Genomic DNA, 18555 nt, shown 5'->3' on the forward strand with positions numbered 1-18555 from the left:
TCTTGTCTCCTGACTCTTTCAGGGCATGTAGAATCAGGCTCAGCAGGCCTTTATGTTCTTTGTGTTCGGCTGCTCCTGTCTGATCCGCTCAGCTTGATCCACATGTGTTTTCCTTGGTGCTTACAATGTTTTTCACTATTAACACATCCACATTTGATTCATACACTCGGGTCTGTGAGTAGAGTCTGTTTCTGATTGGCTGCTCTGTGATCCCAGTGAGGCCCTGATTTAGTGGGCGGAGGGTAAGATTTAAGATACTGAGTGAATCTTTCCAACAACGCTCCGTCTCCTGGTAACTCCTGTGTTATTATGTTGTCTGGCTGATATGGAATGGTAAGTGTATTGCTGGTTTAGTTGGTGTAACCTTCTGTTTCTCATCAGGAAAGAAAACCATTCTGTTTTTAATTCCAGCGTAAGGTTTTTACAAATACTTGAACCAGCTCGACTGACTCTGCATGTGTGCAACACGTCTGGTTCAGTCCCTGTGGGTGGCATCTCTGCCAATCTCTCATAAGGGATTTCCTGTGTTTTGTACTTTGGCAGTAGCCACAGCCATTGTCACATCCTCCAATTATTAAAAAGGTTGGAGACAAAATGCCTCTCCACCAGCCTTTCCTGAAGTTGTCTTCCAAAACCTTATTTTGAAGTCCCCTCTTTTTCAGAACAAAGCCACTTTCACAGCACACACTTCTGCCCCACACAGGCCTCAGTATAACTGTCTGCACTCTGAGCAGCTGTGGAGTTCTTTGAATGCAGCTCCTATATTAGTTAGTCTGCTTTCAAATATCAAGCAGAATATTGTGATTGCCTCAACCTAAACCCATGTGTATGAAGGGAATACAGAGCTGAGGAATAATTCATTCAAACCAGTTAACAACAACTGCCATCTCAATGGCAAAGACCCCAAAACTATTAGAGAGAGACCTCCAATGCTCAGACTATAATGTTAACAGGAAAAGGAAGAATTCCTTTTTAACAGGAAGAGGCCTCCTTGGCATCAGGATCAGGGAGGTGCTGCCACCTGCTGGAAGTGGTTCAGGTTTGAAGGGAAAAGAAAAGAGAAAACAGGAGCCTTAACCACACCAACCCTGACTGTAAGCTTTCACACACATGAAAAAACAAAACATTGATGTTGACATTATACATTTAAATGTTGATCGTGTTAACTCAGTTTTTAAACCGTGTCACCTCTCTGTGGTATGTTCGATGCTCACCTCTTCTTCAGCTTTTCTGCTCTTTTGGTATCTCGTCAATCTGCTGCAGTCTGCAGATGTGAACCCAGTGTGGGAACTAAAACTGTCACCATGATACAACATACCAGCTTGCACATAACTGCTTCATTGACATCATGGTTTTATACAGCTGCTTCAAATAAAGACAAAATAAGAGGTTTGACAAAGTTGAAGAAGTCAAACTTCACTGATTGCTTATTTTACATCATTCTGTGAAATACAGACTAACACACCTGACTTCAACCTTTAGGTAGTGGACAGTGTCTGACATTTTATATTATTTTACTATAAATTATTGTAAATAATTTTAAAAAGGTCTGTTTATCGAGTGACAGGAGCAGGGCACCAAAAGTGGGTTCACTGTGAGACAAGGAGTTGTAGGACATGAGTGTGCTTGTTTGATACAGTGACTCATCAGTCTGTGAGGACCTGTGATTCATGCTTACAGACAATACAGTTGTTTCGTTGTTACTTTAACGAGGCTAAATCTGTTTGGGCTTGTGGCAGCCAAGCTGAAGAAGATGAGAGTTTATAGCATGAAGTTACATAAATGTGTTCGTCCCACGACCTCTGACTGCAGGAGCTCGTTGTTGTTCCTGATGCTGATCTAAAGCTGGAATGATGTGTGTTTGCTCTGGTACAACATGGCAGTAAGAGACAAGGAAATGACAGTTAACTAAAAGTGGATGTGAAAAAATAAAATAAAAATAGAGAAAAGATCCTTAGTTCTGGTATTTGTTAATTTGGTAAGACGTTAATGTCTAACGGACTGCGAGTCAATTGCTTTCTAAAAGTTCTGTTTGTATTGTAATTTCTATACTTGCTTGCCTCTGTGTGACACCCAAACTCAGGCCAGTCACCCTCCAGTGTCAGCCCTCGGTTAAGTGTGGGACAGTTTTAGTGATAAATAAATCCAGATCACACAGACAAACACGGATTTGGATTTTTAACTCCAAAGGAAAAGCTCAGAATCAGAGATTACAGATTACAACATTTCTGCCCGATGAGACTGGATAGAAACACACCGACTGACTGACTTTCTATGTTTTGATACATGAAAAGTTTTGGTTGCTTAACATTATTATTTATGTTTAAATGTGCACACCACATCAGCCAGTGCATCCAACTTCAGTGGCCTTTTTTTTTTCACTCCGTAAGTTAAAATGTCTTTTCAGTGCCTAATCTGTAACTCACTACAAATGTAAAAGCTCTGCAGGCTTTTGTGGAAAACAGAGATAAGTAAACGGACCGGAGACTCCCAAGGCCATATGGGCCACTATATGTTGGTCTTGTTTTGTTCTGTGTTATATTTTGTCTCACAGGAGCTAATTGGATGCTAATTAGCTGCACGAGCTTGGTGTTCTTATGAGCTACCTCTTTGCTGCAGTGCTTACTTGGGCTCCCAGACTACTATTCAGCTACTGCTCATACACTGCCACTCATCCATACATACATAACACTGCTGGCTTGCTTTTAAACGTGTGCTCTTTTAATTTAATTATATCTTGGCAAATAAATGTTGTTTTTGTTGCAACCTCTTCTTGGGCTTTGACAAAGGCTGCAATAAAGACTTCTAACCATGTGAAAATAGTGGAAGGTGATCCCCTGAATGTTTTTTTTTATGTTTGTGTCACCTGTCTGTGTCTTACAAGAAGTGTGTACCTCAAAAAGATGCACCAGCTGAAGCCTGAATGATTACCAGATGAAACAACAGTCTTAAAGGTTATTGGAATAAATCAGGGAACACAAGATGGCTGTTTAATACATATTAGTTTCCTTTTATTTGCACCTGCATCTAGCAGCTTGCCAGATGTTGACCCCAGAACATAGGGATATATTCACATCCTGGAGTTATTTCCATAGTGAATCTATACTTCTAGTTAGATCAGGCTTAAACACCAAGATAACTGGAGAATCATTATAAATGGTGGAATAATATTTACTTTCTTTTGCCACTTCATTAGTTTGAACAGCAGGTGGCTCTGTTGCATGAAATAATCCTAAATACTGCACACATGAACTTGTCTGTCAATCTCTCCATCCATTTCCCTCTGCTTATCCAATTCAGTGCTGTGTGCACATATGTTCAGTGTATAGCAGTGTTCGGACATTGTGTAAATAGCCTACCCCTGCTTTCTGCTACACCTGTGTGACAAAAGGGGCAAAACAGAGCAGCAAAAAACTGGATTGAACCCACTGAATACTCCCATCCATCCATTCTCTTCCACTTATCTGGATTGTGGGGCTGGAGCCTATCCCAGCTGGAGGTACAGTATACCCTGGACAGGTCACCAGTCACAGGGCTAACAATGGGCAATTTAGAGTTACCAATTAACCTAACCACACCCTGCTTTGGACTGTGGGAGAAAGGCATGGACACCTGGAGAGGACCCAAGCAAACACTGGGAGAACATGCAAAGTCCTCACAGAAAGACCCTGCACTGATGGTGGAACTGAACTCAGGACCTTCTTGCTGTGAGGCAACAGTGCTAACCACCATGCTGCCCACCACTGAATCCTTCAACATGTTTATTTGGATATGCAGGTGTACAATGTATACACAAGAATCGTCATCTTTCACACATACAGTAGCTTTTGTTTTGCCAAGTAACGATTAAAGTATCATGATCCATGGTGTGTGTGAGATAACCACACCTTGTGTTTCAGATGTGAGTGAGCATCATTCCTCTGCTTCCCACCCTTCATCTCTGCACACCTGGATTGATGACTTCACCTGTTTGTAATCCTGTGATTAGCTGTTCACTATTTAAGAAGAGTGATAGTGCAATAATGCCTTTGTTACACTTTTACCAGAAACTCAAACTGAAATTAATTGAAAGCGCTTTACTACCTTCCTTAGTTTAAAAGAGAACAATAGAGCTATTGGTCTGATCTGTGTTAATGAGCAAGTAAAGGAAGAAAGAGTCCAGGCAAAAGCTGTATGAAACGTTTTGTAGGATATTATGCGGGTAAATAAAATGATATAAAGATGATAATTTTTCAAATATTGCAGCGATTTTCAAATCTAGTGAGCCCATTAGCGGAAAGTTTACAGTCTGCAAATGCAAATAAATTGTCATTGCCTGTCTGAGTTTTAAGGTTACTTTAAACCTCTCACTGTCCTTACAGTAAATGCACATTCAAACACAGAAGGAGAAATATATGTTACTCATGATTATATTACCTTCATGTAAAACAAGAAAAAACAATATATGGAGACACCTGCAGACATGCTGTAGAAAAGTCCATTTTTAATTTATTTTGATTTACTTTGATTCTATAACTTAAGGGTGTTTTTGCATGTATCCTCTAGTCCAGTGTGGTATGAAACTGGTTTCACATAAAAACCTACAAATTATACATAAACTTGACAAAATACTTTTTTTTTACACACAAAAAAATTTGTTTTTGCAATTTTTTTAGTTTGTTCATTACTTTGTAGGTGACGTAAAGGGGAGCCTGTCTGTTTAGTCCAGAAGAGCAAATAATTGTACCACAACCCCGACCTGTCTGAGTTTGCTAAACTTTCTTAGCCTTTTGAGTCATCAAGGATTTAGCAGAAGCTTTAAGATTATATATGCCAAATCCAGGACAGACTGTCCAACTGAATCTGTTCTGGACTCTGTGGAGGAGAGTCATGGTTTCAGTGGCTTCACAGATGTTATGAAGGACAGAATACCTGCACTATGATCCAGGTACACTGCAATTCTGGAAGACTGAGGGCCTGAGACTGCAGGTCTGATGGTGTTGTGTATGAATTCATAACCACCACAGAAGCACTCCAATGCCCACAACCTGTCATTGTTTCCAAAAACAGTCTCTCTTCCCGATCTGCATATATCTTTGTGAGCTAATGCTATGACAACATTCCCGTTCCACTCCACCTCCAAGTAACAACGTCCTGCGAGACTTCACCTGAGGCCAGTCAGTGAATCTGTCTGGGTGATCTTGATACCTTTCACCTTAAGTAGAACTATTTTCTACTTTTAAGCTCTGGACACATTCAATACGCTGGTGTGTTGTGTTTAGATTGAATGTGTTCTGACATTTATAATTTAAGAATTCATCTCTGGTCATGGGCTCTGTCTGTGACAGTAAAACATCCCATTCAGTTCCTCTCAGAGAGGTTTTGGTCCATTCCTCACCGGGGATGTCCTGTAGTTTCTCTCTGGTCTCTGACACAGCTGCTGCCACATCCTCAGTGTAGTTCTCAGGATGAATATTGATGCTGGCTGAGTCTGGAGCTTCACTGAGACGTGACAGCAAGGTGTAGTTGTGTAGAAACTGGGCGGGGTCCTCTGTGTGAGAGAGCTGCTCCAGCTCAGTGTTTCTCCTCCTCAACTCAGAGATTTCCTGATGCAAGTTTCCCCTTAAGTTCATTAACATGACTCACTTCAGACTTCTGGCAAGCTCTGATCTGCTGCTTGACCTCTGTGAAGATCTCCTCACTGTCTCTCACAGCTTTATCAGCAGACTGATTGATGGTCTCCACCTCCTGCTCAAGCACCTTCAGGTGTTTCTCGCTGTCCTGGACTCTCTGCTGGATTTTATCGTGACTCTCTTTGAGCTCTCTCTGCTTTTCACTCATTGCTGCACCAGTCAGTACTTTGTCGTGTCCTTTATGTTCATCCATTGTGCAAAAAAATTCAGATACATGTTCAATCGGTACAGCAGAAGAGCTTCATCACTTCATTGTGGTGAGGGTAAAAGATCTGCCGAAGCTTCTGGGAGGGGTTCACCAGCTTGTGTTTCCCAAAAGCGGGGGATTCATAGTGAGGCTCACAGTAAGAGACCAGACACTGCAGACAGGACTTGACAGCTTTTAGTTTTATCTTAGTGCATAAATCACAGGCACAGCATAACAGAGATCAGCTTTAGCAGCTTGGAGTCCAGTCTTCTTTGTTTCTTTAACCAAATTTGCTATCACGGTGTTTCTTACCATCGTTAAGGCCTGTCTGCACTGAGGACACCTGTGGGTTTCCTTCTGATCATCTTCATCCCAGTACCTTTTAATACAGTTCATACAGTAGCTGTGTCCACAGGGAATAGTCACCAGATCCTTGAGGCGATCCAAACAGATCGAACAGCAGAGTTTGTCTCTTTCCAGCTGATTTTCTTGTTTGCGCCATTTCAGGACAGTAAAAGCAACTTAACCCGTTGTCACCTCTCTAGTGTGCCTGCAGCTTCTCTATCTCTCTCTCAGGACCGCACATTTGGACATTTGTGCCCTTGAGAATCTTATATGAGTAAGCAAATCTTATAATTGTACACTTGTGTGCAATATAATTAGGGAAAAGATATTTTGCTGGAAAGTTTTATCTGCTGCAGGATGGTTTTCCCACAACAGGCTCACAGATGTTCCCATAGCCTTAAAGGAAAGTGATGCATGATTTTAAAATCATTGTTTTTTAAGCATCAAATGACAAAAGAAAAACCTAACATGTAATATTATTTATAATCAGCCAGTCAGTATCATAGCCTTTAAAAATTGTACTTTTAACTTTCTTTTATCATTAAATCAAACATCCCACTGAATTGACTATTAAATGAATTTTAAAATATTTTTCATCTTAGTCTTAAGTACATTCTTAAATTCTCTTTCTTATCAGTTCAATACGGACCAAAATAGCTGAAGAGTTTGTGAGAAAAACACCACCAGAGGCTAGAACGACTCCGCCAGCAGGCGGGGCCTAGCGCAAAACTACTCCACCTTTACCTGGAGAGCAGTGTAACGTGAAATACGCAGTGTGAAATACGCAGTAAAAACAAACAAACAAAAAAACTAATTAACCAGCACAGGGCTATGACATGCTCATTTAAAACATATATGTCTTGTTACAGCCAGTAGCGGTTTTAGATACGGGCGACACGGGCAGTTGCCCGGGGCGGCATCGTGGTGGGGGGCGGCATCACGGGCATCGGCGAAAAATAAATAAATGCTCGTACTCATGCTGCCCCGACGTCAGCCAGCGCATATTGGGAATGGCGCAGGCACCGATCGGTTTTCTATCGCCCATTTGCTGGGAGTAAGGGCGCCCTTCGTTTGCGAGGTGCGCCTGCTGCTTGCGGCGCAGAGACCAGAGGGCGGGGCGGCGGGGGATTCTCTGACCGGCTGGAGCAGCATCTAATAACCAACTTGCAATAAAACAAAAATAAAAACAAACCAACAAACACGAAAACACCAGACATCCTGATACAGACTTATAATTTGCACCGATGTTTTTTCCAAATTCTGTACACGAAAAGTGAGCGCAAGAGCCCTCGGTGCGCCTGCTCGCTGCTGAAGTCAAAGTAAACTTTATTGTCATCTCCGCTACATACAGTCCAATATACAGCAGTGCAAGGAAACAAACAATAAATATAAGAAGAGTAAGAAAATAAACATACACTTTAGGACTAGGGGTAAAGGGATCAATAACAATTTAAAATTTAAAATTTACAGTTTGATGATTTAAAGTCTCACACACAACCCGTCGAAAGGGGAGGGGGGCTGGCTGCTTCCAAGTAGAGCACATTTCATTTATAATGTTGTAAATCCAAGCCCATGATGTATTCATGATTTGAATCCAGGGTTGTGTGAAATCTCAGAAATAAACCTTAGACAAAGTGAATCTGTGAATTAAGGTGTAGGTCTGTTAGGTTATGTTGTGCTGATCCTCAGGTTGGGGGATTTGTGTTCATACTGGAGTGCAACATTAAAACCAATGGAAGATGGACAAGAAAAGTTCAAAGCCATCAGGTGCTCAGTTTAGAAAAAAGAGAAAAGAAGAGGAGAAACGAGCAAAAGATGCAGGTAAGCAGATGTGTGATTGGATAATGGCAGGTCATCCTGAAACAATCAGAATCAGAATACTTTATTAATCCCTAAGGAAATTATGTGAGTTACAGTTGCTCCAAGAAGAAATGGTAAAAGTAGTAACAGTAACAGACTAAACTCCAAACAATACATTATGTTACAGATTTTAATATTAATGAGTCATTGTCAATTGTTGATTTGTCCTGTTCTCATTGTATGACGAATTATGATGGCTGTTTGGTATCCATTTGCATACAATGCATACTCTCTCTCTCTTCGTGTGTGTGTGTGTACAACAGTTTTATGTTAATGTACAATCCTTAATATGTTTTGTGTGTGTGTTTGTGTGTGGGGGGGCGCCAGAGGGAGTGTTCGCCCAGGGCGCCAAACAGGCTAGGCCACTGGTTACAGCACATTTTGTGAAACTGAAAAGGAAAAATGCAAGAAGCAGGAAGAAATCATTGACAGTTATTTACTTTATTTCCCTCATTAAAAACAAGAAAATCTGGCTTTCTGTTCATAAAATTACATTTATGAATGTGGAACCATGGGCACATGGTAGCAATAAATAATTAAAAAAAATGATAGCATCAAATGCGGAAGCATCTTTGCCCTCAATGATCATAGCAAACAATTAAAATATTCATAGAGTAAGAAGCAAAATAAGAAAAACTATTATCAACCACAAGAGTCTTCTTTGATTTTCAGTCCCCGTTGCTGATTGGTCGCATTGTTATGGCACATGAGTTGACTGACGCGGCATACCACCAATTGGATTTGCTTGACGTCTCCACTCTCGCCAATCAGCGCCTGGGAAATGAAAACACGCTTGAGTCTCTTCCCCTTCCCTTCAGTGTGAGAGCAGGCTCTAGCAGGGCTGATGCAAAGTTGCATGTACCCGGTTAGCAGTGAATACCTGTCGTCAGCTTTGGAGGTTAAATTCCGTATTCTTTAAATATAAAACTAGCGAGCTTTAGCGGGCTGCTGCTGCTGTAACAGAGCCGAAATGGCGACGGAGATAACGAAAGGTGTGGAACAGATCTCAGTAGGTAAGGAAGGAGAGTGAGCTATCTGGTTAGCTAGCTCCCACAGACATGTGTGCCTTTAATATTGCATCAGTTGCAGAGATGTTAGCAGTTAGCCTGCTGTGTAACGCCGATTTCTGATTCTGTCAGGTCTCTGGGATGATATGAGCTAATATGTGGCATGATCACACATCGATCGGCCCTTCTTACCGCTGCAGCACCAATGAAAGTCATTATACAAACGAAAACATTAGCAAGGATATGCTAACATTTAACCAAGGCAGCTGTCAGTTTGCAGTGGAGAAGCAAAAGGAGGCTGCGGCAGACCTGGATTTGAATATTTCACCGTCTTTCATTTAATCGATCAAACCAATATCTAACCCGTGACTGTATTTCAGTCTGTTTTAATCAAGCAGAAAACTGAAGGTACTTTCGGTTTCATTTCAGGGTGTCACTATGATAGAATTCACACATATGTGGTGTAAATATACAGCAGATTTTTACACATTACATGTAAAGTTTGTGATTCGATAAAAAGCGTGACAGTCTTAGTCTTTACCATTGCCTGTTGTTACCCGGATAGCTGACTATTTTACGTGTCAGAGATTTTAACACATGATGCAATCTTGTGGATCACATTGCTCAGTGGTGTGTGAAAAGTACTGCATCTCCAAATTCTTCACCAGGACTAAATTCGAATACAGTTTTATTTATATAGCGCCAGTCACCTCATTAGCTTTATTAAAGAGGGAACCCCAAGGGTCACACGGTCACTTATGAGGAAGTACTCCCTTTTAAAAGGAACCAGAATAAATGAGGGATGGTGCAAGATGACCTGATCCCATAAGCTTGAACAAGTAAAGTTTGAAGCCTGATCTTAAAAGTACAGAGGGTGTCTGCCTCTTTGTCTGACATTCTTTAGCTATCAGGAAAATCTCCTGTGTAGGAGCTGGTTGCTGAAGGCTCTGTCTCTGATTCCTCTTTTGGAAACATCCTGCAGTCTGAGAACAATGTTCTCTACTAGGATAATTTGGTACTTTGAGGTCTGAGATATGGTGGGGCCTGATTTTGCAAGACTTTATACATGAGGGGCAGAAGTTTAAATTCAGTTCTCGTATAAGAGGGCGCTAACGTGGGAGAAATGTGACGTCTCCTTCTTGTCCTTGTTAGTACTGATGTGTGGAAGTATTTTAAATGTGTTTTGCTCAGAGCATTTTAGTTGTCTTGAATGAAGAGTAAGCCCTGCCTTGAACGCAGGTAAAATCTGAGCGCCAGAAACTTAAGAGATTGCACATATTGAGAAAATACTGAGCCGACTGTGCTGGTGTTTCTCAGGTGAGCTGTATGTGTCAGATAAATGTGGCAGCGACCAAGACGGAGATGGCACGGAGCAGAAACCCTTCAAAACTCCTCTCAAGGTAACTTGTTTGTTTACTTCAGATGTGCGTGGGTAAAAATGCTTCAGGCTGCATGGATTGTGGGATGTCTGTCAGCACCTCACTGTGTCTTTGGATCTTCACAGGCTCTGTTGTTTGCTGGAAAGGAGCCGTTCCCCACCATCTTTGTAGAGTCCCAGAAAGAGGGAGAGGTTGGTTATATTTATAGATGATCACTTTAACATGGATAGGAATCCATTCTTTACCATTTTGAACCAAACTTTGCACGTTTTATTCCAGTACCAGCTGCAGCACCTGTTTTTACTAACTGTTATTAATGACTGATTCAGTTTATTTTCCTCCTCAACTCCCTCAGCGCTGGGCGGTGATCTCAAAGACACAGATGAAGAACGCAAAGAAGGCTTTTAACCGCGAGCAGATAAAGAACGATGCCAAAGAAAAGAAGGAGGTTTGTGTCTAACCTCGAGATGTATCCTGCAATCAGTGGGTCACACAAAACATTCTACAGATTCATCTGTTTTGTGCTTTTCTCTTTATTGTGGCTCCACTGTGTTTGTCATAAAGGCCGAGGACAACGAGAGAAGAGAGAAGAACCTGGAGGAAGCCAAGAAGATCGTCATTGAGAACGATCCCAGCCTGCCTGAGGCCGAAGCAGTCAGTCTTTCTTATTTTACCTTTATTTTGGCTCCTGCTCCTGTTATAAAGTTTGGTTTTAAGTCTGATTGAACTTGAACACAGAAGTTAGCACAAACAGTCCAAAGAACAGCAGCTCTGAATGCAGCCTCATTTCCTGCTCCATATTTTTAGTGTTAGACTCAGAGTAACTTTGCATGATTCACAGTTCAAAGTAAACAGCTTGTTTTGTTTCTATCTGAAATCACTGAATGACTGCATTATGCTTGATTTATGTTTACATTTAATTTGAAATATAAAGCCTGAGCTTTTGGTTGCTTGCAGATTTATAAACCTCCTTATTGGGAACCATTTTATGAGAATTAATTGTTGTAAAAGAATATATATGAGAAAAAATAAGAACAGCCCTCTTAACCTGTTCCTTAAAGTTTCACTTTTTGGTTCTTTACATTCATTTTTAATATTTTGCAGCTGATGCAGCGTTTCTGAATAAAAGACACATACAGTTTAAAAACAAACCAAATAGATTAAGCTGCATTTAACTGGCTTTGTGTAGATAGAAAACAGTTCACAGACGACATTCCTGAACCAGTCGGAATGGTTTGTGTGGCGCAATAAGCTTTGGCTGGTTTGCTGCTGTTTGAATGTCTGAACTGAGCACCTGAAACACAGAGGTTTGTTTTAAACCCCAAACTAGCTGAACAATCAATAAAAATATAAATATGACTCGAAAGTCTGAATCATTTCACTGATTCTTCTTCTTCCTGGTGATGATTTAAAGATGATTGTTGTCTTTATTTCAGGTTAAAATCCATTGTCTCCAAGAAAAGAGAGGCCAGAGGGTCAAAGTGTTTGGATGGGTTCACCGCCTCAGGAGGCAGGGTGAGGAACACATCAATATAATCAAACAGTCAATCCATTCAGTATTTACTCATTCTCATTTCAATTTAAGATTCCAAAGTCAGAGAATTCAAAACTGATTTGTGGCTTCTTATTCATTTATAATATGGTCAGCTGCATTAAAGGGTTAAACGAGGATGTTTCTGAATTATTTTGCATTTAAGAATAATGTCAAAATGACAAACTTGAAATGGAAAGATTCATTTGTTTGTTTAAGATTCTTTACTGACTGTGAAAAGAGAGAAATAAGTAAGATTCAGTTTTTAAGATTGAGCCAAATGAAGTTTTTTAAGAGGATAGAAATAATTAAAATGTTACTTTGAGTCAACATATGTGTATTATTGTTTTTTTGCTTTTTTTTTTTATCTCCTCCAGGGAAGAACCTGATGTTCCTTGTGCTGAGAGATGGCACCGGTTTCCTCCAGTGTGTCCTCTCCGATCAGCTGGTAAAGCTTCATAAACCCCCATTTTTAACCTTTCTACACTGTGAGCTACATGTTATGGTTAAAAATTAAATGTTCATGTCCTGTCACGGCCAAAAGTTTGGCACCGGTGTGGTTTTTCACAATCTTTGCTTCTTCTGTCTTTATTCACAGTGTTTCTATGTTGTTGTGCAGAGTGATCAGAAACATATTCACAAGCTGCAAAGAGCTCCATGGGATTAAAAAGTTAACTTTGGGTTTTTTTGGTTTTTTTTTTTGGATAAACGTTTAACTGCCGCTCCTAAAACATTTGGCCGTGAATGTAGTTCAAGACATTTCTTTTTATTCTCTATCACCAGGCCAAAGCACAGAATCAAAGATTTAACAAAATCGGTGGGAGTGATTCATTTGAAGTTGGCGCTTTAAAAATAAGCTGTTTAAATTCTGAAGTTGATTTTGAGTGCGACTCTCTGTTGTTCTTCTCTTTAGTGCCAGTGCTACAACGGCTTGGTTTTGTCCACAGAGAGCACGGTGGCTATTTATGGGACCGTTACTGCAGTTCCTGAGGGAAAGCAGGTAAACTCACCTGCTGCAGAAACCTGCTCTGCCTGTGCATGCTCACAGGAAACTAGGTCACCCAGAGCAACATGTTTACATGCCCCACAGTTCTTCCTGGAATCATCCTAACAAGAAATCACCGCATGACTGAAAGTGTATTTCAGTAATGAGATTTGAGTTTCTGTTATTTTTATCAGTGTACAGTAAATATGTTGTGTTAAACTAATAGTTGAACAGAACAGAAAACTCTGTCTTCTGCTAAAGTCTGAACCATGACTGAGGAACAACCTGAACAATCTAGTAAACCGTCTGTTTCCACTGATGAGCCTCCTCAGGCGTTACAGGCGCTCTGCAGATGCAGGACGGAGATGTTCAGTGAGTTCTCCTCGTCTTTTCTCAGGCGCCCGGAGGCCACGAGCTGCACGGCGACTACTGGGAGCTGGTTGGCTTAGCTCCGGCGGGCGGGGCCGACAACCTACTGAACGAGGAGTCGGACGTGGATGTCCAGCTGAACAACCGACACATGCTGATCAGAGGAGAGAACGTCTCCAAGATCCTCCGAGTCCGATCCACAGTCACACAGTGCTTCAGGGACCACTTCTTCAGCCGTGGATACTACGAGGTGAAGCACAGATTTATTGTGGATGCCAAAATGTGGTGGGGTTGGGTTTGTTTTGTTTTTGTTTCTTCACCTCTAACAAGGAAAGAAATCCCCAAACCTGATGACCTCACTTTTAGTCAGTGACACTCTGTGCCTCTGTCACAGGTTGAGAGCAGTATTGCAGATTAGGAATCAGATCCACCTGAACTGAAGTGAAAAGCTCCTTAGTCAGGTCAAGTCGATGCTGCTGGCCAGATGCAAGTAAATAGCTTTTTTCCAGTCTTCTTAAAGCAGCTGCTTGAGTTTAGCTGGTCACATATTCCACCTGCAAATATCTGTCTGTGGCCCAAGTTTGTAGTTTTTAGCTGATTGTCTTATCTGGGACCTATTGAAGGATTTAGCCTCTATCAGATAAGAGCCTGGTACTACGTCTTCTTATCAAATCCAAATGCATTCAAATCACTTCTTCAGTTTGTTTATTTGATTACAGATATTTTAGTCATAAAAGTGCAGTTTAATAGTACAGAGAAGTCTCACTGGACAGCTGCTCGCTCAGAAATAAAGTTGGTAATAACTACAAACCGTTATGGTTGTTTTATTTCATCTTGCTTTGTGATTGGCCCGTTTCTCCTTTATTCTGAAAAATATGCAGCAGCAGTAAGTTTGAGGGTTGAGTGTGAAAAGGAGCAGACAGCTTGGCATCAGACTGAGGTTTGCTTTGCTCTACAATAATCGTTATTAATTTATTTTTCCGGTGTAGATCACTCCTCCGACTCTGGTGCAGACTCAGGTGGAGGGCGGCTCCACGCTCTTTAACCTCAACTACTTTGGCGAGCAGGCGTACCTGACGCAGTCCTCTCAGCTCTACCTGGAGACCTGCATACCTGCCCTGGGCGACACCTTCTGTATCGCCCAGTCGTATCGGGCCGAGCAGTCTCGCACTCGCAGACATCTTTCTGAGTGAGTCGCCACGTTACAGCTTAAAAGCCTTTCTGCAAAGATCTATCATTTACTTACAGTGTTTTTATTATTGTCCTCCGTGGTCAGATACACTCACATCGAGGCGGAGTGTCCCTTCATTTCATTCGAGGACCTGCTGAACAGACTTGAGGACCTGGTGTGTGACGTGGTGGACCGAGTGCTCAAATCTCCCGCCGCAGAGCTGCTCTACGACATCAACCCTGTACGTGACGAGCGACAGCTTTGTGCTCCTGCGTCATTTTTCTAACTATTCTGGAGCATTTGACCTCATAACATTCACGTGTGGTAGTAAAGTTGATATTTTGTTTGGTGACTATGGCTTTTCCAGAACTTCAAACCCCCGAAGAGGCCGTTCAAGAGGATGAACTACAGCGAAGCCATCGAGTGGCTCAGAGAGCATGATGTCAAGAAGGACGACGGCACCTACTACGAGTTCGGAGAGGTGACGGCTGAACACAGCACATCATTCAGCAGCTCAGCTCATCTTATAAAGTCCCCAAAATGTCTGATATCAAAAAAAATTAATCAAACGTATTCCAAACAATTCAAATTCATGAGTGCATACAATTATAATTAAACATTCATCAATGTTTTATTAAGTTTTAAAACAGTCCCCTCGATTAAAATGTTACAAATTTTCCAAAAACACCCACATCTTCATTCTTCAAAGTATTATTCACACCAGCTCCTCTGAACGTCTAAGCCAGCCTACACTTGTGACAGACAAACAGGAAAGTGATCTTCAAAGATCCTGTCAGTAGCAGAGAGCTGCGGTTTTCAGAGACATCTGTAGAGGGCACTATTGTACAACTTGCTAAAAAGCTCAGCTGTCAAACTTTGGTCTTTTCAGATGTTCTGCAATCATTTACAAGTTATAAATACAGTTTTCTCCTACCTGAAGAGTTTTTAATTTTGAATATTCATGAAGTCTTTCTTTGATTCTCTCTCTTTCTTTGACTTGCCTGTTGTCGATATTTCTCCCTCTGTCAGGACATTCCCGAGGCTCCAGAGAGGCTGATGACCGACACCATCAACGAAACCATCCTGCTCTGTCGTTTCCCAGCCGAGATCAAATCTTTCTACATGCAGCGCTGCACCGAGGACAAACGCCTCACCGAGTCGGTACGAACCTCACAGATCCAGCTGTGGTGTGGCTGAACTTTAAGCCCCAAAGCCTGGTTAGAGAGCGGGGAGGTCATGTCCTTCGCTAAAAGTACAGTTTCTGTGTGAAAAGGAGCATGAACTCTTCACTTCAACCTGAGCATTAAGTAGGTAAAAAGGTAAAGACTTAAAGTATAAGTAAGTTGTTGATGAGTGAGTTAAAGGCTCGGCAGGAGAGTGTGAGTGACCTGTGGTGTGAGAGATGAGGTGTAGAGCTTCACTAAAGCAGGTAATCTGTGACTAAAAACAATGTTTTATCTTAAAAATAAAGGCAGGACAGCAGAACGGCAGTTATGCTACAGCAGCATGTCAGGAAACACCCAGCGGCCTTATTAAGATATGATCAGATATATTCATTAAACACAGTAAAGGTTCAAAGTTCTTTATTTGTCACATGCATAGTTATACAAGTATAACACACAGTGGTCTGTCTCTGATTTACCAAAAAAAAAAACAAAACGTGCGTTATCTGGATCCCTCGAGTATCGTATGTTTCTCTGTGCTGCAGGTCGACGTGTTGATGCCAAACGTTGGTGAGATCGTGGGAGGGTCGATGCGTATCTGGGACGCTGAAGAGCTGCTGGAGGGATACAAGAGGGAGGGAATCGACCCGACTCCATACTACTGGTACACAGACCAGGTAAATGAACACTGGTTTGACCTCAGATGTTTGATACATGTTTTGTGCACCTCACTACATCTTTACTTTGTGCAGTTAAACAACTCATGTGGCAGTTAGTTTGTAACGTTAGCTTGAATAAGGTCATCAAACATGTGCTAGTCGACGTTAGCCAGAAGAAAGACAGTTCAGGACTTGGTGACCAAATCCTTGTTCAGCTTTATCATTAGATAACAGCGGTTCTCTTATGGCTGATGCAGTGGCTTCCAAACTTTTTGTCTCCAAGGAACACCAAACAGGAACTCAAGATTTTAAGGCCCACCTGGAATGAGCCCTAACGTTTGGCTTTATTGCATCACTGCATGTGTGTAGTTGTTGGTAGCTGTGTGTTTCAACAGACTTCTCTGCCTCTGTGTGTGTTTCAGAGGAAGTATGGCACGTGTCCTCACGGCGGTTATGGTCTGGGTCTGGAGCGTTTCCTCACCTGGCTGCTGAACAGACACCACATCAGAGACGTCTGCCTGTACCCGCGATTCATCCAGCGCTGCCGACCCTGAGCGCTCACACGCCAAAACACACACACACGCAGTCAGTACACCCGCATGTGGCAGCGCACATTAAATGAAACAGAATCCATAGTTTGCCCGTGTAGCTTTCATTTCTGAAATCTGAAGAGTTTAAAACTTCATCATGCAACTCCTCAGAAACAAAGTCGGACGCCAGCTGTGCTTCACCTCTAACCTTCACAGCTTCCTCCTGTGACTTCAAAAGTGCATCTGATCATGTTCAGTGTCTGATTATTAAACCAGAAATAAACAGTTGTTTCCTGTAAGTATCTGCTTCTGAATGTTGCAAAATATTAGCTCAGTCCACCTTAAATTCTTTGTTTTTCTTCAGGAAATTTGGCTTTAAACATTGAACTTGCAGCCACGACATTTACTAAAATAAGTCAGCCTTAAGAATATTTCAGGTGCTCCTGAACAGAAAGCTGAAAAATATGAATAAAAGAATAAAACAAATCCACTTTATTTCTGAGACTCTTCGGTGCGTCCGTCCTCCTGAAGTCTGGACTCAGGAGAAATTCACAGCCTCAGCATTGCTTCTCCTGCACGTGGTCCTGGGAACACTTTCTCAAAACTGTTCGTCATTGGTGGTTTAGAAGTGTGACATACTGTACGTGTTGGCCTCAGGGTGTCTTATTGTGTTTCTGTTCTGCCTCTTCATCTGAAATAAATAAACTCTTACTCGATCAACTGAACTTAAATAAAAATATGATTCAGACGTGGCTGCTTCTGGCTTGTGTCCTTTTTTTTTTCTCCTTTTAACCGTAACAAAACCTTAATTATTTAACCTAACAAACACTACAGGACATTCTAATGAAAGATATTTTATATTAACTATTTTTTCACACAACATCTGGCCCCATGACATGCTCATCATCTTGCGAAAATCTGTGCCTTTTGTTGCTACTCCACCTGCTATTTGTAAAATCAGCTCCAATACCGCCCCTACAAAGTTCCAACAAAGCAACACTTTAAGATGCCATTTTTGCTCCTTCCAGGCCGGATACTTTGACAAAATCCCCGTAGACATTTCATCAGATCAGCTTGGTTTTTGGGCGGATCAGTCTAAAGATCACAGTGATGCTATATTGCAAAGCGTTTGAGTTCATGTTGGAAGGCATGTCCATGGCCCTATTTATCTTATGTCAACCCTAGGACTGATGTTTTTGCACCAACTTTCTTTTGATTGGCTGCTCCTCACAAAACAGAAGGAAATTGCAGCACTGCAGTTCCACGTATGACCACTAGAGGCTGAGATAATCCAACACTTGCTTATAAAGACTTTGAAGCGAAAGAACCCAAATGGCGACAGGTTGCGTCTGTGAGAACTCCCCATCTGGCAGCTTTTGTTTCTTTCTTTGTGTTTCTGCTTAATTTAACTTCCTCTTCTTGTAAAAATGTTTTTAAGGAAGAAGGAAACATGATGCAAACTGGAGAAACTGGTATTATTTAAAAGGAATGTGGGCCATTCAAACACGAGCTTCTGATTCAAGGAAATAGTTTTCTTTGAGCTCTTTAGTAGGCCTGATGCTGTTTATAACACACTTCTATAGCATTTTAATTCCTTATTTAATTAGTTTGATTACCGGGAGGTTGTTAGGCAAATGTTTGTAGACGCTTTAAAAAAAACCCCATCAAAACACATGGTCTGACAGAGCAAAGCAGTC

At 41.5% G+C, this 18555-nt stretch overlaps 1 protein-coding gene and 1 pseudogene across 1 annotated transcript; one reads left to right on the forward strand and one right to left on the reverse strand.

The window, feature by feature from the left end:
- Positions 1–2416: 2416 nt before the first annotated feature.
- LOC146514707 (tripartite motif-containing protein 16-like) lies at positions 2417–8922 on the reverse strand (annotated as a pseudogene).
- nars1 (asparaginyl-tRNA synthetase 1) lies at positions 8867–17610 on the forward strand. Its single transcript, XM_085166731.1, has 15 exons — positions 8867–9077; positions 10389–10471; positions 10576–10641; positions 10806–10898; positions 11015–11104; positions 11887–11965; positions 12359–12429; positions 12895–12981; positions 13364–13585; positions 14325–14524; positions 14612–14747; positions 14874–14987; positions 15536–15667; positions 16215–16346; positions 16751–17610. Exons 1-15 carry the CDS (start codon positions 9035–9037, stop codon positions 16880–16882), a joined length of 1680 nt encoding a protein of 559 aa, XP_085022857.1. The 5' UTR covers positions 8867–9034; the 3' UTR covers positions 16883–17610.
- Positions 17611–18555: the final 945 nt, after the last annotated feature.

This window comes from Neolamprologus multifasciatus, chromosome 7 (genome assembly GCF_963576455.1).
Source record: "Neolamprologus multifasciatus chromosome 7, fNeoMul1.2, whole genome shotgun sequence".
Taxonomy (NCBI): Eukaryota; Metazoa; Chordata; class Actinopteri; order Cichliformes; family Cichlidae; genus Neolamprologus; species Neolamprologus multifasciatus.

Excerpts from the sequence above, each read along its gene's own strand:
- nars1 (XM_085166731.1), top strand. The coding sequence starts at position 9,035 with ATGGCGACGGAGATAACGAAAGGTGTGGAACAGATCTCAGTAG. Across the intron at positions 14,525-14,611 it reads ACTCGCAGACATCTTTCTGA|ATACACTCACATCGAGGCGG; the intron begins GTGAGTCGCCAC and ends CTCCGTGGTCAG. Across the intron at positions 15,668-16,214 it reads ACAAACGCCTCACCGAGTCG|GTCGACGTGTTGATGCCAAA; the intron begins GTACGAACCTCA and ends TCTGTGCTGCAG.